Genomic DNA, 22,205 nt, shown 5'->3' on the forward strand with positions numbered 1-22,205 from the left:
TTCCTAATAAAGGTATTAGGAATGAACACAGATTTTAATTTGTTATTTTGGAAAACGTCTTTCGAGGCAGTACAGCCGCCTTTTGCAAGACGTGTCTGTGCTCTTCCGCCTGGGGACGATCAGAGACTTCTCCAGCTAGGACTACGGTAGCTAATCGGAGAGGGACAGAAGGGTCGTTGCGCCGTGAGAACCCGCTCGAGGGGCCTACGTGGGCAAAAGCCACGCAAGCCTTCGCGTATAACTGCCACTTCTAAACCTGCAGCGGATGGCAGCCGACGGCTCCAATCTTGCGGCTCCTTCCTCGCGAGTAAGAAAAGCAAACATCCGTCAAGGCACGAGGGGAGGCTAACTCAGACGCCAAGCCTTCCTGCCGCCGTTTCCCCGGAAGCCAAGCTCACGGAGGGTGATGAGGCGGATCTCCGTCTTGCTGCCGAGCGCAAAGCACGCGCAACCCGTGCGCGAGGAGCCCCCGCGCCCTGGCCCCCGCAGCGCAGCGCAGCGCAGCACCCGGCCGGGGAAGGTCGCCCCGCCCCGCGCCGCGCCCGGCTCCCCAACGTTCTACCCGGCCGGAGCGGCAGCGAGGCAGCCAATGGGGAGCGCGCGGGGGCGGGCTGAGAACGTTCCCCGGGCGGGCACGCGACGCTCCGCCGCAGACGTGCCGCCCCTTCGCTGCCGGGAAGCCCGCGCGCGTCGCGACCAGGTGAGCGGAGGCGCGGCGACCCCGCGGGGCCGCGGAGGCGGCGGGCTGCGTGCGGGACGCGCTCGGGAGCCCCCTCTGGCCTCTTCCGCCGGGCGCGAGTCGGGCCTGGGCCGCGCGCGGGGATTCCCTGCGGCCTGCCGGCCCCGTCGCGCTGCAGAATGGGGGCGGAGGGGCGCCGGTTCGCGGGCGCGCTTGCCCCCCTTGGCACGAAAGGGGCCTGCGGGCTCCCTGGGAGCCGAAGGGGCGCTCGCTCCTGCGCAACGCAAGGCCTGCGCAGCACCTAGGGCGCCGTTACGAGAGTTGTTACGTCGCCCGCAAGCCGCCTCCGGATCAGGGCGGCCTTGCGAGTTACGCCTATAACCGGATATGTGCGTTGGCCCAGGCCACGCCCAGTCAGAGTTGCAATTCTCGGGCTCGCCGAGGGCCACTCAGTCCCCGGCTCTTGACTATTATTTCTCTCGGTGATGAGGTGCTGAATAGCTCTTCGGAATTAATGAGCGTACCGTGGACTCTTGTGCCATTGAATGGGAGGCCGGTCAAGCTGTTACACGGGCCGGATGATGAAATGCAACCAGTATCTCTAAGTTGAAATTAATGCAAGGACTTTGCATGACCCAAATTGCAACTTGAGTCTCTCTGCAAATTTATAACGGTTTGCAGGACGTTAAATATGAGTTGAATAATTAACCAGTAAGATCAAAGTTTTACTTTGTCGGTTATAGTTTTATTCTGATTTGTGTAGTACGGGTAGCAAACGGTGATGAGGGGAAAAATTAGAATGGAAAATTTTCCAGATTTTTTTCCAAGGCTCTAAATAATGAATTCCACCACTTCTTTGCAGTACCTTCACCCTGTATGTGACTTGAATGCTTTCAGGACAGTGTCTATATTTTGCTAAATGCTTCCTCATCTTGATGCATTTTTAGTATACTCCTCAGGATGTTCAAACGTCCAGCTCTTTTTCTTCCTTTGCTGTTTTTCATTGTGCACATACCAGTCCACTGGTGCTTTGCTATTACAAATTAGTTCCAAGTAGTTGCAAACAATAACAATAATTTTATACAGATATGTCTGATTTCCATATCAGCTGAAGAGAAGTCATGAGACACTTCCCTGAGGAACTTGAAACAAACAGTAATCTCAGTTTTAGTTTCTCTTCTTAAAGTTTGCAATAGAAAGCAGATGGCAAGTGCAAGTCTGACCCAAAACCAGACTGGAGTTGTGTGTGTTGTGTTGTGTTGTGCATAGGAAGGTGTTGTTTTCAGACTCTGTTTTTCAGTTGGGTTTGTCAATGCTTCCTTTAGAAGAAGCCTTTATCCTATATCTAGCCCTTTTTTTGGATTGAGAAAGTGTAAAAGCAGGACTGAGGCTGAATATCAAGAAAACAAAAATCATGACTACAGAAGACATACAGAACTTTACTGTCAACAAGATTTCACATACCTTGGCTCAGTCCTCAATCCAAAGGGACACTGCAGCCCAGAAATTCAAAGATGACTGAAGTGTGCAAGGGCAGCCATGAAGAAACTAGAAAAGATAATCAAGGGTAAGGTTGTTTCACGGGATACCAAGGCCAAGATCAGTCACTGTGGATGGGTGTGAAAGCCGGACAGTGAAGAAAGCTGACTGGAAGAAGATTGATGCAGTCAAAACATGGTGCTGCAGGAGAGCTTAGCAAATATTCTGGACCACTAGAGAAACAAGTGGGACCGAGAACAAATCAAGCCAGAGCCAAGATGACAACACTGAGGTTGTCCCATGGATGTATCATAAGAAGGCAAGACTCCCTGGAGGAGACAGTCATGCTGGGGGAAGTTGAAGGCAGGAGGAGGAGGGGAGGCCGAATATGAGATGGCTGGACGCCATCAAGGAAGCCGCAGCCTGGAATGTAGAGCAGCTCAGCAACGGTGTTTATTGATTTATTATTTTATTGATTAAAACATTTTTATGCCGCCCCATTCGCCGAAGCCTCAGGGCGGCTTACAACGTTAAGTTAAAAAATAATTATAACATTAAATTAAAAAAATACAAACATTAAGTTAAAATGCAAAAATAACAATATAAAATAAGTCGCCCTGGCCGGTGTTGCAGTCATGATACTCGTTGAAATCTAAGGTTGGCCTCATTGCCTGTGCAGTTTCAGAAGCTCCCTTGCTCTTGGAAGCACATACTGAAACCAGTTGGTTCTTTCGATGCATGATCCATGTTTATCGCTACCTGTTGATTGTGAATAAATATGATACGTAGTGTTTTAAGCAGGGATGGAATCGGTTGCCCATTGGGCCTAACCGTGGACTGCTGCTTTATTATGGGTCTGAAGCGCCTGCAACTTTCAGGATATGCCTTATCCCACTTGCTTGTGGCCATGGGATGTCACATGCCCCTTTAATAAGGGTCTGTGCAAGGTGAGTTAATTGCTGGTGATTAAGCCCGGTGTGCTCACGGGCAGGAGCTTGAATGCATCAAGCCCCAGATTACCTTCTCAAGAATGGTAGGTTTCAGTCCGAGGGTCAAGGCCGTATGGCTAATGCATGTCCAAAGCTCAAGTCAGCTGGGGGTGTCCGAAAGAAGGTCCCACAAACAGGCCAGGAATCTAGATATCGGTTAGATCAACAAAGTCCAAGAATGTTGTTTGCAGCATTCTGCCTGAACAACATTGAATCCAGCTCTAACTTGGCACAGCTGACTAATTAAGTCAGCCTGCAGTTTTGTGGAAATCCCCCCCCCCCTTCAGACTGTTTGGACTTTTGCCGAAGCCGCAGCTATGAGCTCTTCATCCTTTCCATGGGATGGATTCCTTCTGCCTCTGGCTCCCGCTCTTGGGGAACCACAGGGGGTACCCCAAAGATCCTGGCTCCTCCTCTTCTAATGGAGGGCAGTAATCTGCAGCCACGACACCTGTGTGTAATTATGACTGGGCTTTCTTTGTCTCAGGAATCCTCTGATGTAACACAACCAATGCTTGCTCCAACCTTATTCATTTGTATTTTAAAACGTCTCTTAATATTTATATACAGCCCCATTTGAAGGCGGTTGTTGAACATAAACCTTGTCGTCAGAGTCCAAGGTGTGGCAGCAGGTTAAACTTACGAACACCAGGACTCCACACCGTAATCCCGAGTAGTAACCAAAGTCCAGTCCAAATCCCAAACTGGTATTAGGTAAGCACAAAGCAGGAATCAAGAGCCAGAAAGTCAGCACAAGGAGAGGGTACTTTTGGAGCAGAAACAGGAGTGGAAGCAAGGCCCAGAGGCAGGAACAGCAGCCAAGGATTGGCAGCAGGGTCCAGGAGCGAGATCGGGTGTCGGTCCAGAGTGCGGATTCCACAACCAAGGTTTTGCACAGCACCACAGCGAGTTAGAAAGCCATCACTGTTGAGCAGCTTCTGGAAGGAAGAGCCGGTTCTTCGACTGCGCATCCCTCCCTCAGGGCTTCCAGGTGATGCTCGTGAGGGCCCTGATCGCTGCAGCAAGCTGTGGGGCCCATCCTGCAACTGCCAGCGCTGTTGTTCTGGCCTTTGGCCAGAAGGTGGAGCCCTGAAGTTGCCTCTAATCCTGACCCTTGTATTGGAATACTCTTGAATATAGCCTCTTCAGTTCTTTACCTGCTTCCTGGAAGTGAATGCAGAGCCCATGCAAATGAATTTCTTGCCGTTTACACAGCTGAAAGACTGATACTGCAACGTAGTGTTGACCAGTGTTGACATGCTTCTGAGGATCGCACAATCTGCTATGATGCAACGGGCTGAGGACCTAACAACACTTGGCAGTGTTTGAACTGGCACTTTGTGTGGATATTTGGTCCACCTCTCTTGACGTTCAGTTTATGCCATATCTATTTAAAGCTGTGTCATTACACATTTTCTGTTTTGTAACAATTTATAACAAAATAATTTATACATCTTTCTTGCTGTTACGTTGTGTTTGATTTAATACTTTCATCTGCAGCACCCAGGATCCTGTGAGGATGAATGTGCAGTTTGGAAATGTTACAAAATAATTAAATAAGACAGGTTCCCCTCCTGACTTCATGTTAAGGGACACAGAAATGCAGCTTCTTCAGCGTTGCATTTCCTTTTCCACGTGCATTGCAAATTTGGGTTTGGATCACCATGTTCATGGGAGAGTAACAGCTTCTTTCTCCCATTGTTCCAGTCAGTAACCGAAGATGGGTTTCGCTGAGGATCAGGTGAAAAAATATATTAATAGTAACTTGCGCAAGTTTCATCGCATCCGTGTGGATCAGATGCTACATCTGCGCTGCTTCACCGAAATGGACCGGGTAACTATTTGGGAAAGTGTTTTCTGGGCTGGTGTGTAGGATTGAAGGAGCTATTGCTGAGTGTGTGCCCAGGGAGATCCCTCGAGGCCAGCAATGGCGAACCTTTTAGAGACCGAGTGCCCAAACTGCAACCAAAACCCACTTGTGTATCGCAAGGTGCCAACACTGCAATAAAACCTGAAACCTGAGGTTTTAGTTTACAAAAAACAACTCATAAATATATAAATATTTATATATCCTTGGCAGTGCACTGACCGGCCATGCGAAAGCTTGGACAAGTCGCGGGTAAATATATATATAAATATATATATAAATATAAATAATTATATTTATTTATTTGTAAGCTGCCCCGAGGCTTAGGCAAATGAGGCGGCATATAAGTTTGCTAAATAAATAAAAATAAATACTCAGTCGTGGCTTGTGACGTCATCGCCTGGCGCCGCTACTCCTTTCCGAGCATGCGCATGGCCCCTGTGTGCTCTGTGATCCGATGCTCGGATGCTGGGGCGACTCGGCTTGCGTGCCGACAGAGAGGGCTCTGTGCGCCCGTTGTGGCACATGTGCCGTAGGTTCGCCACCACTGCTCTAGGCCAATTTTTGCCAGGGTATCTTTTGTGATATGCTGGACTGCAAATTTAAGTCACTTTAAAGTTGATATTAAATTGATTTAAATCATTAGTTAGTAGGGCTGAATTTAAATCATGGTTTTCTACCTAATTTGCACACATGCCAGCCTTACTCATAGGTAGAGGAACTTCATTAAAATATTCCCAAATTGGGTCTCTTTTACAGCCTGCTGCCACTACAGGTTTTCTTCTCCCGGGAAAGAATATTACGAGAAATCTCAGGCTATACACAAAAAGATGTAAAGACATGGGGAGTATCTTGCTCAGAAGGTTTCCCTTTCAGTTTTACTGCCTGCCACTTCCTGCTCACACTTCGCTTTCTGTGCAGATCTGTTCTCCTCCCAACCATCTTTTGTTCATTGATTGTTTTGAAAGTTAGCACTTAAGAAGTAAGGGGTTGATTCTGTGTATACAGATCTGCAAAGGAACAGTGGGATTAACTCAACTCCATATTAACTCACCTCGGTTTGTTCATTTTGTAACATTTTTGCTGTGAAGGAGGAGGCATGTGATCTTTGCAAACACAGATTCAGTTTTGAGAACTGTAAAATCCAAGCATTTGTGATAATACCTTCTAGGTAGAAAAACTGCCCAATATTCTTACAGAAACTTCTGAAAGAGCATGCCTTGTGAATGGATTAATGGAATTCATTTATCAAAAAGTTTAAACAACTTTTTAATTGCACGAATACAGAGCCTCACGCTACATAATTAGAAACTAATCCTTTTTATTTATTCCATTTATATGCTGCCCCACTAGCCATAGGCTCTCTGGGCAGCTTACATCATGATAAAAAATCATATACAACATAATAAACAGTGCAATATACAACACAACAGCTCACATTTACAGAAAAGAACAACTAAAATCCATAAATAAACTACCAAAATTAATTTAAGCAAGATAAAAATAATAAAGAGTATTACATAAGGCTCCAAAAATAAAATAGAGACCAATTAAAATTAATTTATATCAATATTTAGCATTTTAAAACATGAAGGCAGCAGCATTTAATAGTGTAAAATCTTAAAAACAACATTAAAACCAAGAATTCACCTATTAAAATAATAGAACGAAAGTGTCCTAAGTTGGCACCTAAAAGCCGACAGAGTAGGCAGTGGCCGGACCGCCAGTGGCATTGAATTCCAGAGTTGGGGTGCTGTACTTGAAATAGCCTCCTCCTCGCTATCTCCCCGCTCACTTGGTTAAGGGAAGGACCACGGAGGAGGGCTTCGGGTGAGGACCCACAGTGAATGGGTTGCTCCCTATGGAGAAAGATGCTCCCTCGGGTAGACGACCTGGCCCCAAGCCATTGTGGGATCTGCATGCTGCTGTGAGGACTTTGAATTGGGCCTGGGCAGCTGCTCGCTCACGAACACTGGTTCTGGCCAGCAGGTACGCTGCCCAATTGCATGATGAATAACCTTTGGACTATCATGTATAATGTATAATGTATCAGCTTCCATGTAGCCTGAAGTGCATGATCCTGCCTAATCTTGGAAGCTAAGCAGGGTCAGGCCTGGGCAGAAGTGGGATGGGTGACCTGAGTGTATGATTCTATGATTATTGCTGTCAACTGCCTAGAGAGCTTTGGCTATGGGCAGTATAAAAATGTAATAATAATAATAATAATAATAATAATAATAATGTATAATGCATCTTAACTAGACAGCTACCTGTAGATAGATATTCCCTCAAAGAGCATGTTATTTTGAAGCATCCAACTTATTTTCTTTAATTGCTTTTCCCCACCCTGCCATTTGGTCATGCTGGCTGGGGGTGGTGGGAGTTGTAGCCCGACATCTGGTGAGTGCCGGGTTCAGGAGGCTGGAGTAGGCAGCGCTGGACTGAACCGGCGAAGGCTCTTTCTGTGTGTGCGGCTTATCTTGGAAGAGTTGCGAAACAGCTTTGCATAACGCAGGGCTCCGAAGAGAGCTGGGGACTTGAGGGGTGCCGACGAGTGGGCGCCTCCCAAAGTTGGCTTTTCCTGAGCTGTTGCCACCTTTATTTATTTTATTTATTTATTTTATCAATTTATATCCTGCCCTTTTCCGACAAAGGGCTCAAGGCAGCTTACATCATTCTCCTCCATTTTATCCCCACAACAACAACCCTGTGAGGTAGGTTGGGCTGAGAGTCTGTGACTGGCCCAGAGTCACCCAGGTGGCTCCATGGCTGAGCAGGGACTAGAACCCACATCGTCTGAGTCCCAGTCCCATGCTCTTAACCACTACACCACACTGCCTCTCCTGTTCCCGAAGCTCTGCAAATGTCCTGCTGGCCTCCAGGCTCAGGTCTTGGGGATGCTGGCACTGCATGGGGCTCTGCTGCGTGTCAGTGTCCACCGAACGCTGGGAATTCAACCATGACGGGGGCTTCCTTGCAGCTGTTCTCTCTGCCGTCCCTGATGCCTGCATCTGCCTGTTCCTCCGTTTGTAGCAACAGTTAAGAGCGCGCGTGGCCCGCGAGGGGAACGATGTGACCGTGTGGGACTTCTTTCAACACCTGCAGTCCCGAGAAGGCTGGGTGACGCTCCTGATAGACGGCCTCAGAGAAGACAACCTGGGAGACCTCGCGGAGGACATCCAGAGTGTTTATGACTCCTACCGGTCCTGTAAGCTCCCCTCCCTTCTTTGGCAAGTGGGTCCTTCTCAGGAGAATGCAGGGCCCAGCGCCTAGAAGCCTTTGAACGTGCTTTCCGCAGGCGTGGAAAAGTGCTCTTTGGAGCCACCGCTGGGTTGGCCTGCCGTTGCGTGTTTGGCTGACGAAGATTCAGCAGCCTGAGCTCCCGAGTGGTAGCCCCCTTGCAGAGGTGGTAGAACCGTGGCTCCCAGACTTTTTCGAGCTGCTGCCCCCTTTCCTCTTGGGCAGCAACCCTGGTGCCCCCAAACCTCTCTCTTTGTATTAGGTCTGTTGCTCCACTGCAAATTTAAAATGTAATGACTATCCCCCCGGATCTTCCCAGTGGCCCCAGGGTGGTGGTACCTTCCCCTTTGGGAATCGCTGTTCTGGAGCAGCATCAATTCCGGCATCAATTCTGACGCTTCTTCTGCAGCTGTTCTCCACAGTGGCTGGGTTACCTTGGGTGGTTCTGGTTAGGAAGTAATTCCAAAGAGCTGATGTTGTTCTCTTGAGAGAACTGTAGAGAAGGCCCAGGAGCTCTGCAGGGGGGCTGAGAAGGATATGAGAATCAATTCCAGCTCAGATGAAATGGAGGAAGTGGAGGGGGAAGTGGGGGAAGTGGAGAACAAAAAGTCAAGGAGAGAAGGAGCAGATATTTGTTATTTTGTTTATTTAAGGTTTTTGTATGTCGTCCCAATTACTAAAAAAGTCTGTGGGAGGCTTACAGAGATGAGGAAGGACAGAAGTGCTCTTGAATCCATGGAGGAGGAGGAGGAGGAGGAGAGGTCAGTTAAGTTGAGCTGTCAAGGAGGGAGGTCTAATAGTGAGGAGTGAGTGACTGGTTGGCTCTGAGAAGCAAGGAACTGCCTCGAGGGTTCGGTTTTTGAGATACTGGCTATTGGGGAGGGGGGATGAGTTAATTTTAACGAGCCTGAAACTTTCCAGTGGGCTGGATTGCAGGAATGCATGGATTCTGTCAAAAGCAAACATGGTCACTGATGCTTGTGTATCCTTGAATCGGTAACCTCCGGCCAGCTTTGCTCGCTCACAGCAGAATGTAATAAAAACCAGTTGATTAGAAGGCCATTTTTCTGCTTAACTCTAAAGGGCAGAGAGAGAGACAAGCTCTGCAAGGACACAGATTGCACCTGAGGTGCCTTAAAGGCTGTCCTCTCCCGACATGACATGCCTCAGGATCCTCTGGAGACAGGACCGGCCCCACCATTAAGCAGAATGAGTCCGTCGCCTCAGGTAGCAGAAGCGTGGAGACCGCGGCGAGGCGCTGAAGAAGGGAGTGGCCTGCCAGGCAGCCGGCCGCACACCCACGAGGCTGGCCCGCTGCATTGCGTGCAGTGGAGGACGTGGTCCCGCTGCCAGAACAATTGCAATAAAGCACACAGGGAGGGGGAATCAAGCGACCAACGCAAAGCACGTGCCCAGAAAAGCATATCTTTCTCCACACCTATTTACAACACGATTAAGTGCTTAAAGGGAGGGGAAAAAAAGCTTAGACCTTGCAGTTTCAAATAGATGAGCTACTATTAATATGAAGCATCCATATATCTAAATAAACACCCAGATGAAACTGATCACGGAATGAGATACGTCGAAATGCAGCAAGAGCAGGGAGATCTTTGGATGGATTCTTCAGGGCTTGAAGTACAAGGGTCTTTGCAGGAGTGAAACCTCTCCATGTCCCCATTTGCTCTCCGTTTGTTTCTCACGTGCAGTATTTGTGCGCTGTTTAAACAGATTAAAAGTGCTAGGCAATTACAGTCACATTTAAAAGCAATTAAAATAGAGTATTAAAATTCAATTAAGAGAACGTAGAGCAATACATGAGCTGTAACAAAAAAGTGAAGCAGCATGATTAATGATGAGCCAGGGGAAGCCTGCATGGAGAAGTTTGGAGGCATTTGAAATATGCCACGTTTTCTGCCTCCAGAAGTGCCTGAGGGCGTTTTCCAAAGGGTGGGCAGTGCTATGGAGAAAGTATCCACCAAGTATCATCATCCTGTTAACTTCACAATGACCAGAAGCCACCTTAAATGTTGCTTCGTACCTGTAACAGAAGAAGGTCTGCCAGGAGTCCGGGTCCTGTCTTGCGTAGGGCTTCTTACGCCAATAGCATAAGCCAACGTGCTGTTCTCGGTTGCCGATGAACAGGCTGTGCAGTCCAGTTAAGACAATGCTGTGTGAGCACAGCAGGGTGTTAATCCCATAACAGGGTTGATCCCACTCTGGATTAATCCCCACATCACAGAAGTATCCCTTAAAAGTTCGTGCACATCCACAATTATCTCAGATTTATCAAGGACAAAATGACGTGGAAAGTAAGTTCCATCTTGAAAGAGGCCAACCTAAGGCACCACATCAGGTTAGGTTACCAGGACTTCTCCAGTGTCTGGCAGAGGTGGCCGGCTTCGGAGCAAGCCCCTGGCATGTGCCTTCGTGAATGGTAGAAGCCTCCTCAGTCGTAAACCTAGAGAAATGGCGTGTATAGACCTGAAAGCCACTTTCTACAGATCAAGCTGTATAAAGCACTCCAGTTCCCTATTCCCCTCCTGTCTCGTGGACTGAACACCCATTTAAGTGCATCTAAAAAGTCATGGATAAGCAGCTATGGTAGATTTAGTTTGATGAAAAGAACCAATTCATTCCATCAACAGTGGAGGAGTTGCTGAAGTGCTCATGAGTATGGCCTTTATACATAAAGATGAACCGCTGTACTGAACATGGTAAGAACTCTTGTCTGCTCCTATTCATTGACCTAAAGTATAGTTTCCTCTATCCATCCAATTTCTTCATGGGAAAATCTCTCTCTGGGAGGGTTCCGTCCAAAGTAGCTTGACCTTCTCAAGTGATAAGAGATTACTTTGAGCAGGACTTGCCCGCAGTAGCTCCCAGTAGGACTAGTTTTCCAGAGCAGCCTCCATTTTGCTGGGCTTCAAGGGGAAAATGGAGATCGGGCCTTTGAGGCTAGCTTGGACCAGCCGCAACACCGGCGTTCTCCCTTTCTCGTCCAGGGCTTTGCTTCCCCCTGCCCATTGACCTTTTTCAGCAGACAACAGTGTTGACTTCTCATTGGAACTCACGCCAGTTTCCCATGAAGCTTGCTGAGATGCCGTCATAGCTCCCTGGCTGGGTCGGTAGTCCCCCCCCCCCCCGCCCCGACTGCTAGAAATCCGAACACAATAACTAGGGTCAAGGATAAGCCATCAAGGGGGAGGCCTGTGGGGAAGGGATTTCCCAGGAGCACAGGACAAGATCTGCAGAGTATTGCAGATGGGCCTCCTACTCGGGAGTAAAAGAAATGACGTGAGCACAGTCCCTCGCATTGCTAACTCTGGGATTGTTCAGTGGCCCTGCAGCTGTTGCCGGACTTCCATCACTGAATGGTGATTCTGGCTGGGACTGATGGAAGGTGCATGCCATTATCGGGCCCAATTCAAGGTGCTGGTTATTACCTATAAAGCCCTCAACGGCTTGGGACCTGGTTACCTAAAGGAGCGCTTGCGTCCATACGTGCCCTCCCGCCCCTTGAGATCAGCGGCAGAGGCCCTCCTCCGGGAGCCCTCCGTGAAGGACATTAGGAGGGTGAGTACCCGGAGGAGGGCCTTCTCTGCGGTGGCACCCCATCTGTGGAATGCGCTCCCCAGAGAGGTCCGCCTGGCACCGTCGTTATTTGCTTTCCAGCGCCGGGCCAAGACCTTTTTATTTAAATGTTATTTTAATTGTTAACTTTATTTATTGATTTTAATAATTTCTTGCCAGAATGTCTCCAATATTTTATGTAATTGTATCAATTATGTTTATGTTTGGAAGCCGCCCCGAGGCTTATGCGAATGGGGCGGCATATAAGTTCTCCGAATAAATAAACAAACAAACAAACATCTCGAGGCCCACAGGTTGCCTTCCCCCGATTTGGGGGGGGGGGCGAATGCAGCTCTATATGTGCGTAAGTCTGAGGAAGGGTTAGGAGTAATTTTGCACCTTGCCTCTCCCGAGGAAATCGCTCACTCCCTGCGCTCACTGCCACTGATTCCATGCTTGCTTGGTCTTCTCTTCCTGGTTTTGTCACGGCGGATTGGCTTCTCTGGTGACAGGCAGCCCTGCTGGGCCCCCTTGTGCAACCCACAAATTAGTGAGGAAGCAGAAAATGGCATGGGAAACGTACAGGGAAGTTCATGGATACAAATACACAGAGGCTGCTAGTAATGCAGTTGGCATCAGGACCACTGCTGCGAGCTGGGTAGGTGATGCGTGGGCCGCCTGTGGCCCAGGGGTGGCCTAGCCAGCCCCCTCACCACCATTCAGACGCACTGCTCACACCTCCTCCTCTTAACTCTTCCTTACTCTGAGCATGGAATGGGCGCTTTGCCCTTGTAGCCCGCTGAGCTTGGCAGGCCCTCCCTGAAGAAGAGCATCATTAAGGGGCAAATCATGGAGTATGGCGGGCTAGAGTGTTCTCTGCCTCTCTAGCTGGCCATGTTCCATGGTTCCTGAAGGAGAAGAAAGAAAGGGGAACACTCTGGCCAGCCAAGCTCCGTGGTTTCCCTCTCAGTGATGCAACTATTTCAAGCAACAACCTCTCCTCCTCGCAGGGAGAGGAAAGCTTTCCCTAACCATGGAGGAAATGGCTGCGATCCCTGATCCCCCGGGGAAGGGAGCGAAGTGGGAGGCTCTGCTGCGTGTCTGCATGAGAGAGACAGAGCGGGGCAGGAGGCAGCCGCACTTACCTTTGCGCAGCTTTGTGTGTGGGGGAGAGGAAAGGAGAAGACCCGCTGGGCAGGGCCGTCGTAACAGCATTATGGGCCCCGGGCAAAGCAGGGTGCTGGGGCCCCTGCGACAACGACTCCCAGTGCCGGTGTGTATCAGGAATGATACAAAGCAGAAAAGAACTTAAATTGGCAACTAGTGAAGTAACTGTACACCTCTGATCGGTATGTATCATATGTGATACAAGGTGCATTGAAGGGTTAACATACACAGGTGAGTATGGGGCCCACGGGCAAGGGCCCATCCGGCCCGTGCGTTCAGACAGCCCTGCCGCTGGGCCTGGAGTGCGGCCACCAACTGTCAGCCCGCTGTTTCGTGCAGCCCTCGGGGTATCGAGCTTGCCCACCCCTGCTGTAACTACCTGCAGCGTGAAGCGCCAGTTTCTAGGCACATTCCCTAAGTTTAAAAGAAAAAAAAAGAATTTACAAGAGGCTTCTGTCAAATCAGCCTGAAGCCAGCCCGTTCTGTCAGCCTGGGCCAGAACCCCTCCTAAAGGAAGCAGTGTTGCTGAAGTAGGTGTAGGTTCCTCGAAAAATTACCCTAATCGGGGGTTTTGGGACTTTGCAGTCTGGTGGGTGCCACCTTTGGGTTTTTTTCTGTTTCTTGTTTCCTGTTACCAGCCTGTGCTTGGGTTTTTCAGGGCCAGTGTGACCAGTGGTTTGGAAAGATTGATGAGGGACAGGGATCTGCATTTTGAAGTTGCCAAACTGAAGGTTAACGTCCCAAGTATCATAGACTTTGGGGCCCGGCACGCTTCCTCTGCCCCGGCTTGCGAGTGCCAACATAAACTCGCCTCTCAGGACAGCGGGGCCCCTTTTGCATGTCCTGGTAGGACTTCAGGCTCAAGGGACAGAAGTAAAATGGGAGGCAGCTGCTTAGTTTGATTTTAGTCCAGTGGAGGGAGGAACTTCCGGGCTAAGTCAGCACCATCTCGTGGCACTGAAGTGCCGGTGCTGCAAGGTTTGGCCAGTGGCCTCATGCTCCGGGGAAGGGGGAGCTGCCACCCCACTGGGACATCACCTTCCTCAGCCCACATGCGCCCCACCCCTAACCAAAGGGGAGAAGCACCCGCACAGCTCTGGAAGGCATGGACTGGGACAGGGACAAGAGCCAAGGCCTGTTGACGGAGGCCACCGATCATGACCTGTAAGGTCTCCGTGTCAGCCAGGCACAAGCGGGGTGAATCCGCTGTGGCAGATGGAGAGGCGCTTCCCTGCAGCACTCTCCGCTCAGCCACATGGGCACACCGCCCACCAGATTCGGCGTGAGACCGGCGACCGAGAGCAGTGCCTAGACTTGCTCAGTGACAAGAACAAGAACTGGGACAGCCGGTTTAGCTGCGGAATAAAATGTCCCGGGTTGGGTCATCCTGTCCTTGCTGTTCAAACAGCCTTCCTCAATCTGATGCCCTCTAGATGTTACGGACAATGACAACTGGCATTCTTCATGCGCTAGGCTGGCCAGACTGAGGGAAGTGGAAATCCACAGCATCTGGAGCGTACCAGCTTGCGGGAGGCTGTGCCAGAATTCTCCGAGCGTTGCATTTCCCATTCCCAGTCTGAGGATGTACTGTCGCTTGCTTTGTCTCTTGTTTGGAACTTGCCTTATCCCAGTTAAGCTCCTGGGCCCTTCGAGCCCCATATTGTCAACAGTGACTGGCAGCAGTACCTTTCCACGGTTTCAGACAGGAGTTCCTCCAGCCCTACCTGGAGACGCCAGGGACTGAACGCGGGAGCATGTACTACAGTCCCCCAGTGATGGGCTTCCCACCCATCCTCACCCTTGGAAATTAACAGCTGCATGCCTGTGCCTTCCTTTTCCAGTGCCTCACAGCAGGCCCAGTGCAGGGCCCTCCAGCTTGCCCTCTTCGGGTGAACCTGCGCCGCCTCCTCCTCCTCCTCCACCACGCGGCATGCCAAGCCCCCAGGAAGCCTCAGCTCCTGCACCATTACCTGTAAATGCTCCACAGGTATCCTCCACCACAAACGCAGCTGCTGACAGTATGGATGATTACCAGTATCCCGTTCAGGAATCTTCCCTTGCATACCGGAAGAGTGAAATTGAGATAAAACCTAAGGTGGGTTGATTGGTTGCTTCCCACCCCCTCCCCACCCAGCTTTGGGTTTGTCTGCTCAAAACTTGAAAGATCGAGTCAAGCCTATCCTTACAATTTTAATGCCTCTGAAGTGCCACGACTTCTTTTGGCATTGGACTAACTGTGGCTGAGTAGTAAGAGTTTGGGAAGTGATGGGCAAAATCAAGGGAGATTTGCGCATTCCCAACTGTTCTCCCCCATCAAGAAATATACTGTGCTGTGACCAGTCAACTGTGTTGAGCCTGTAAGAAACTTATGCTAGTGCTTTGTTTGGCCAGCTGCCCTAACTGAGCCTCAGCACAAGCTTCTATGAGGAGATGGTTTTGAATGATTCCAAAGACATATTTGACATTGCCTGTCTTCACTTTAAGATGTTAAAGTATTATGCAACCTTTTCCAGTTTGTGTCTTTCCCTGTCCAGGACCGATGGAAGGAAAGAGTTCTTTCTCTCATTCCAATTGCATTCTTTTTAGGTGACAGACAGTGCCAGGAAAACAGAACCCTCCAACAGGTGCACACCATCAGCACCTAAGCCGAGAACTGCAGAGGCGAAACCGACGGATTCCCAGCCTGCCTCAGTGGCAAGTGTGCCACCTGAGACTCTGCCTGAAGATCACCTTGGAGAGAAGGCTGGAGCAGTTCCCAAGCCAGTAGCCTCAAATTCTGGTACACAGAGATGGGATGGCCGCCCACAACAGCCTGTTTGTGTCGAGAACGGGTATTTTGGGAACGCGAAGCGCTTGGCACATAACGGTGTCTCTTTGGCAGGGGTCGCTGCTCCAAGACCCAGGGTTTCCAGTAATCAGCCGGAGGAGACTTACTATGTCTCTTCTGACAGCAGTCCGGTTGTGCCGAGCCGTCCAGGTGAGCCGCAGGCCAGTGCGTCGCTGCAGCAAGAGAAGAGCCAAGCCCCACGTGGGTATCCGGGCGAGGACCCGTTGGCGAATGCGGCAGGTACAGGACACACCTTGCACCCGCCAAGACGATGCGATAAAGGACTGGAAGGACGGCTGAGCCCGCAGGAACGGAGCAGGCAGAGTGCACTGAGGGATTGCAATGAAACGCCTGCCGCTGACCCAGCAGGCAGTGTGCCTGGGACTCCCCGGAGAAGGGGTAAGCGTGCGTCATTCTCACGAGAACGCACGAGCACAAGCAAAGCTCTGGTGCATCAGGCCAAGGGTCCCTCCGGTCCAGGGCACCGTTCACACGGGGGCAAACCAGCTGCCCACAGGGCCCCTCAGCAGGTTGGTGCAAGACCTCCTCCTGCCCAGGCCCCTCAGGAACTGGGAATATGCAGGCATGGCACTTCCGGTGGAGGAGGGAGCACACGGCCAGCAAGGCTGGTGGCCACCGGTAGCCCCCTCCCCTTTGAAAGCCATCCAGTTGGCCACCACCCCCACTTCCCGGGGCAGATTCTGCAGTTTAACTACGCACTGTGTGAAGAGCTTTCCCTGATCTGTCCTGAACCTCCCACCCATCAGCTTCATGGGGTGACCCGGGTTCAAATGTTATGGAAGAGGGAAAGAATGTCTTCCCCACTGCCTCCACCCAGGCAGTGTTTTAAACACCTCCATCGTGTCTCCCTTTACTCGTGTTTTTTCTGCGTTGAACAGTCCTGGGTGTTGTAGCCGCTTCTCACAAGGGAAACAGCTCCAGCCCCTGATCATTTCCATTGCCCTTCTCTGCACTTTTTCCAGCCTCAGAGCCCATTGTGTGTGTGTGTGTGTGTGTGTGTGGCTTTTTTAAGCCGGCTTGTTCTGCCCAAGACATGTAGTTAGTTAGTGATTGGTTGGCCGGGAGCACGGGCAGAGCGGGGCTGTGGCATTCCTGTTGGGGCAAACGACACTGGGCTTCCCAGGCGGCAGGACTTTTCTTGGGTTCGTAACCGAATCATGATGGAGACGAGCCTCGGTGTGCAGGAGGCCGCCTCACCACTGCTCACACCGTTTGTCCGTTGACTGCGGTGTTGCCTGCTCGGGTTGGCAGCGGCTCCGAGCAGCAGGGAGGAGTCTGCAGTGCCCTGCTCCCCGAGCCCTTCGCCTCGAAATGACCAGGGCTGAAGCTGGGAGCTTCAGCATGGCGAGCAGGCGCAAGACCCCTTCTCCGCGGTCCTGGAGCTCACCCATTCGGACGGCCGCATCTGGCGTCCTCCTGCCTGGGTCACCATTCTGCACACGCAGAGCCCCGTCGCCCCTTCCGTTGAATCGGGCATGGGGCACGCGGCTCGGGGGGTCAGAACCCGCGTGCCAGCGGTGGGCAGGGTGGCTGCCGGCACGTGCCGCCCGCATATTTTCACCCACGCATCACCTGCTTCCACCCACTCAGGAGCACACACGCTTTCCCGACAGCTCCGCAGCTCGATCGAGAACGCAGCGCGGCAATTTTGTCTCCATCGCAGTGCCCTGGGTGGAAAGGTTTAAACCTCTGTTCATGCTCGCCTTCTGCTTAGCCCGTTGGGAAAGGAGCGTTTTCTCGGTGTGCAGCACCATCTTTTTAGGCGTCAGCTTTTGCCTTCAGCCAGTTCCTTCCACTGATGTGATTCCGCCTTGCTCCCTTCCAGGACTTGCCGCCGCTCCGGGTAACGCCAAGCCTCTTCAAGAGGAACCGCTGCCTCTGAGCAGGCCAGAGCGCACGGCCACGGCCCCTCAGCCCGCACAGGTAAGCGGCAGTCTGTCAGCTCTGGAGGTGCGCGGCTGTGTTGAAGCTGCGGGGGACCGGCGTTGATTCACTGCAAAGTGAGGACTTAGGGAGCAGCCTCGGGCCGTGTGCTTCTGGCACCGTCTGCCCACAGCATGCGACGCCGGGAGCAGTGCGGGAGGGCGCTTTGCTTTTTGCTTTTTGCTCTGCTCTGCTGGCATTGCCCAGGTTTGTCTTCCTCCTGCTGGCTTTCCTTTTCCTGCTCTCAGCAGCAATACAAGGTGTGTGTTGAGGGCCAAGCAGGAGCCACATGCCTGCAGATGCATGCGTGCGTACACGTTCCGCAAAAAGGGAGTTCTGCTCCCAGCTGCTGGAAATGCTGCTTCCCCTCAAGCGAGCATGCAGTTACGAGGTCTTTACGATTTTATGGCTCCATTTAAATGTAATTGCAATCGCTCCCATAATAATGATCATAAATGATTTTAAAATAGGCAGGATAGTAGAATTAAGCTTCCCCTGTCCCTTGCCGTGCTAGTGAGGATAAAAGAGCTTAACACCTGTGTTGGTTAGAGCGTGACGGTGGATTAGGTGGGAACACGGCGGAATGCATGGAGGCATTTGGTGGCCGTCTGTGCGTGTGAGCTGGAGAGAGAGAGAGGGACATGAGGGCAAGAGAGAGACCGAGAATGAATGCATGATCAAAGGGAGCCCAAGGGAGAGAAGGGGGTTCTTACATCACTCTTGTCTTTGGCCCCGTTAGTGGTCCGGAGTGCTCTAGGGTTTGCGTGTTGAACTGTGGAGACCTGAGTTTGGGTACCAACCTCACCATGAAGTTTGCTGGCTGGGTTTGGGCCAGACAAGGGGCCCTCAGCCCCACCTGCCTCACAGCGTAGGGAAACGTATTCCATTTAAGGGTGCTTTCCAAAAAGAGGCCTACACAGCTTGAAAACACAGACACAGATGGACAGCTGGGGTGACCTTACATGTTATAGAATCTCAGAGCGGAAGGGGCCATGTAGGCAACCAAGCCCCCACACCCCCACTTCATGCAACAATGCAGCTTAAGCTATCCCTTATGGATGGCTGTCCGGTCACTACTTAAATACCTGCAGCTACAGAGAGTGCACCGCCTCGCAAGGCTGCCGGTTCCATGGCCTGACCCATAGGAAGTTTCTCTGATGTTCAGCTAAAATCAGGCTTCCTGTCACCGAGATCTGTTGCCCCCTGTGGTCCTGGGCAGTAGAGAACAGGCTGTAGCTGTCCTGTACATGGCAGCCCATAGAGAAGGGGAAGGAGACCTCATGCCAGGGCATGGGGTCCCAGGATCCCCCAAGAAGCCACCCCACCCCACCCCACACCAGAACCGTGGCATGTTGCCATTTCCCCCCATTCTGAAAGGCTGAAATGCCTGCCTTAAGGGTTACATCCTGGCAGCAAGAGCCTTTAACTACTATATGTGTGTGTGTGTGTGGGGGGGTTGGCCCCGCCTCCTTTGCCTGTGCCCCCACCCCCCACCCCTGCAACATGGCTGCTGCGAGCGGCTCTGAAATTGAATTTGGGCCTTGGGCGGAAGGGGGCTCCTCAGCACTGCTCTGAAGACCTTAGAAAGTCCATCATCTCGCTGTGCTGCTTCCTTCACGGGGCTAAGCAGCGCCTTCACGTAGTCCCCTCTTCACCTTCATCGCTCTTCCCTGAACTCATCCCAGGTTACCTGGGTCCTCCTTAAGCGCAGAGTCCAGAACTGGGTGTGAGGAGACAGATGCGAGCGGGACGGTGGCTTCCCAGGCTTTCGGAGGCGGCCTCGCATATTGCATGGCTGGGTCTAGCTTTGGCTGCCCGGGTCTCCCTGCCCCCCAGATCATACCCAGCTAGCTGAGTTCTTCATTTGGAAACATCCTTCCTCGTTTGAAAGGCTGAACTGACCTCTTCGCTCCCATAGGTGCCTGACTCTTGGCTTCCGAATGCCCCGGGCTGGAGAAGTAGGAATCCGGAGGAGAACCCGAGTCCTGTCCGTCGCTTTGCCACCGATGGCCGTGTCTTCTATAGCAGTGATGATGCCCAGGCACCCTGCAAGCCTGGCGTGCTGACTTCACTCCCGTGTGGGGCTGGGGAGGAACTCACTGCCCATCTGATGAGTGACCGAGGGCCAAGTCCTCCATACTCGGGCACCTCATCCAGGCTTCTCTTAAGCACGTTCACTTTCGAAAACAACACCTTTCCTGCGAGTGATCTCAACCAAGACGGCCAGCCTGAAGAGCTGCTTCCCGGCCCAGCTGTAGGTCCCCTTTCGGGAAGAGAGGTGTCATACAGAGCGGACGATGTGTCTCCTCCTGGCTGCCAGCAGGCCGACAGCTCCATCAGAAGCTACGGCTTCCACGTGGAGGAGAAGCCCAGCCCCGATCTCACTAGCACACCTCCCGGCCTTCCTCTGCGTCACACCCACAGGAGCCGATCTCCGGATGCCTTCTCTGACACGGCGACTAGACTCCCACCCATCAGAAGTCTTCCTTCCCGCCCTGAAAATTCTGAGAATCCCCTCCCAGACAAGAACGATGCGGCAGTTTCAGGGCCTTCGAGCAACCGCTCCTTGCTCCTCGCTAGTTTTGTCCTGGCGGCTGTGGCTGTGGTGGCTTTTGCCCTGTACAAGAAGGAATAGCGGCATGGCCCACGGGTTCCAGCCAGCACAACATCAGTCATAAATCTCGTGCCCGCCTGAGTGTTAGGACGCCTTCTTTGCCCCCCAACGCCTTACGGGATGCCGTTTTTTAAAAGAAATGGAATGAGCGTCGCTGTCTTTTCGTGTATGTCCTCCCACAGAGGCTGTGGAACGCTCACAGCAGTCGACCACCCTTTTGCACTTGCCAGTTGCCTTAATGCGCGCCTCCTTTAGTCCATGGTAGGCTGACTTGTGAGACTTCCTTTATTGTTGCTGCAACCCTGAGGTTCAGCACCTGCAGCCAGCTGCAAAATAGCGGCACAAACAGGCCAGCATATGCTGAGCGTTAAGGGCCGGGGTGCCCGCTGAGCACACGTTCTGCCCAGGAACTTGTGATCTGTACCAGAAGCAAGTCCACGAGCGAGTCCATTCTAGGGCAACTGGAAGTGAATGCGAGCTAGCCCTTCTGGAGCAGAGCTGGGCAAGTCAGTGGAGCTTCCCCGAGATGCCCTGCTCTTAACATGGTAGTCTGGGCTTCCTGGGCTGGGCTGTGCAGGGCTTAGCTCCTCTCTGTGAATGGGCGTTCCCTGTACCCCTGGTCATAGTTACTTTTAGGCTTCTAGGTTTTGCCTGATCTCTGACCAAAGCTTCGTAAAATGTCTTGTACAGAGAGTTCCTGAATAGGGAGCCGTTGGGTCTTTAAGCTTTCTCCTGACCTTCCTTTACCCCTCTTCAGCCTTCATAGAATCCCAGGAGCCTATTTTTTAACATTTAAGAAGAAAGGGCTGATTCTGAAGGCCGTTGCTGAAGTGCCCACAAAATTAGAATTTCTTCTTCAATTTTGAAAGAAGAAATTGCTGCTGGAATTCCTGGAAACACTCGTGTTTTTTTCTGTAATCAGATGAAGCATGCTTCCTCAGCCTGGTGCTTGCCAATAGTGCTTCCTAAGGATGATGGACACTGAAGTCCAACACCCCTGATAGGCAGTGGGTTGGGGAAGTTGTAAGACCATGGGCTCTGTTTGTTGTCTGTATAGGTGTTTGTTCTTTATTTATTGCAAAATTTTGCAATCTGCCTTTCCATTTCTTGAAAAACACCCAAGGCCTCACAAGAATGACAAGAATTCTAAAACAAATCAAAGTCAAAGAAGGGCAACGAGTTAAATCCAAGTATGCAAAATCCAGGCTTAATAAGTCATTGTAGAAGTCCTTGCGATTGCATATTGTTGCCATTCTTACTTTATTATCAAGGCTTTCTTTAAAAAACATGATGAGATTGTATCATTCTTCCTGCCAAAACCTGCCTGCCTCATCTGCACACTGATTTAGCCCTCTGTACTTGCTTTTACAAAAATAAAAACATGATTGGCCAAAACTGTGTTTGGCGACTTCACGCTCCCACCTTAACATTCACACGTCTCCTCAGCACATGGAAGCAAAAGTATTGCAAGGCAGGGAACATGAGGCACTCATGCGCTTGGCTAAAATCACGTACATTCAGCATGAACTAAGAGAATACCAGGGAAGGACGCAAAGCCGCCTTCTGGAACAGCAAAGGATAAAAAATGTGGAAAGAGGGCTGATGTAGATACGTAGATAATATAGATACGTAGAATGCAACACTAATGGGAGAAAACAATGAGTTAAAACAGCTTTAAAATACAGTAAAAATACAAAGACCCAACAAGAACTATCGGGATAATCATCTCGGGCCCCTGGATGACCAAGGAGATAATTAAAAGCCTCTGCATACAGGGCTGTCGTAACCTGGTGCAGAAAAGATGGCAAATCTGGCGCCAGATGGGCCGC

The 22,205-nt window shown here is 51.1% G+C and overlaps 1 protein-coding gene across 2 annotated transcripts; it reads left to right on the forward strand.

Annotated features, from left to right (window-relative positions):
* Nucleotides 1–616: 616 nt before the first annotated feature.
* Nucleotides 617–21,771, forward strand: MAVS (mitochondrial antiviral signaling protein). Of its 2 annotated transcripts, none has more exons than XM_044428343.1 (7): nucleotides 617–700; nucleotides 4,855–4,981; nucleotides 8,048–8,222; nucleotides 14,833–15,086; nucleotides 15,578–16,217; nucleotides 17,665–17,762; nucleotides 19,681–21,771. In XM_044428343.1, the coding sequence occupies exons 2-7, from the start codon at nucleotides 4,868–4,870 to the stop codon at nucleotides 20,395–20,397; spliced, it is 1,998 nt and encodes a 665-aa protein (XP_044284278.1). In that variant the 5' UTR covers nucleotides 617–700; nucleotides 4,855–4,867; the 3' UTR covers nucleotides 20,398–21,771. The 2 variants fall into 2 exon arrangements, with proteins under 2 accessions (XP_044284278.1, XP_044284279.1); XM_044428344.1 differs by lacking the exon at nucleotides 617–700 and having other exon boundaries at nucleotides 1,162–4,981; nucleotides 15,578–15,770; nucleotides 15,873–16,217.
* The last annotated feature ends 434 nt before the right edge of the window (nucleotides 21,772–22,205 follow it).

Source organism: Varanus komodoensis, unplaced genomic scaffold, assembly GCF_004798865.1.
Source record: "Varanus komodoensis strain SLA01 unplaced genomic scaffold, ASM479886v1 scaffold2, whole genome shotgun sequence".
Taxonomy (NCBI): Eukaryota; Metazoa; Chordata; class Lepidosauria; order Squamata; family Varanidae; genus Varanus; species Varanus komodoensis.

Coding starts and splice junctions, on each gene's coding strand:
- MAVS (XM_044428343.1), top strand. CDS start 4,868: ATGGGTTTCGCTGAGGATCAGGTGAAAAAATATATTAATAGTAACTTG. Junction 16,218..17,664: donor TGGGACTCCCCGGAGAAGGG/GTAAGCGTGCGT, acceptor GCTCCCTTCCAG/GACTTGCCGCCGCTCCGGGT. Junction 17,763..19,680: donor CGGCCCCTCAGCCCGCACAG/GTAAGCGGCAGT, acceptor TCGCTCCCATAG/GTGCCTGACTCTTGGCTTCC.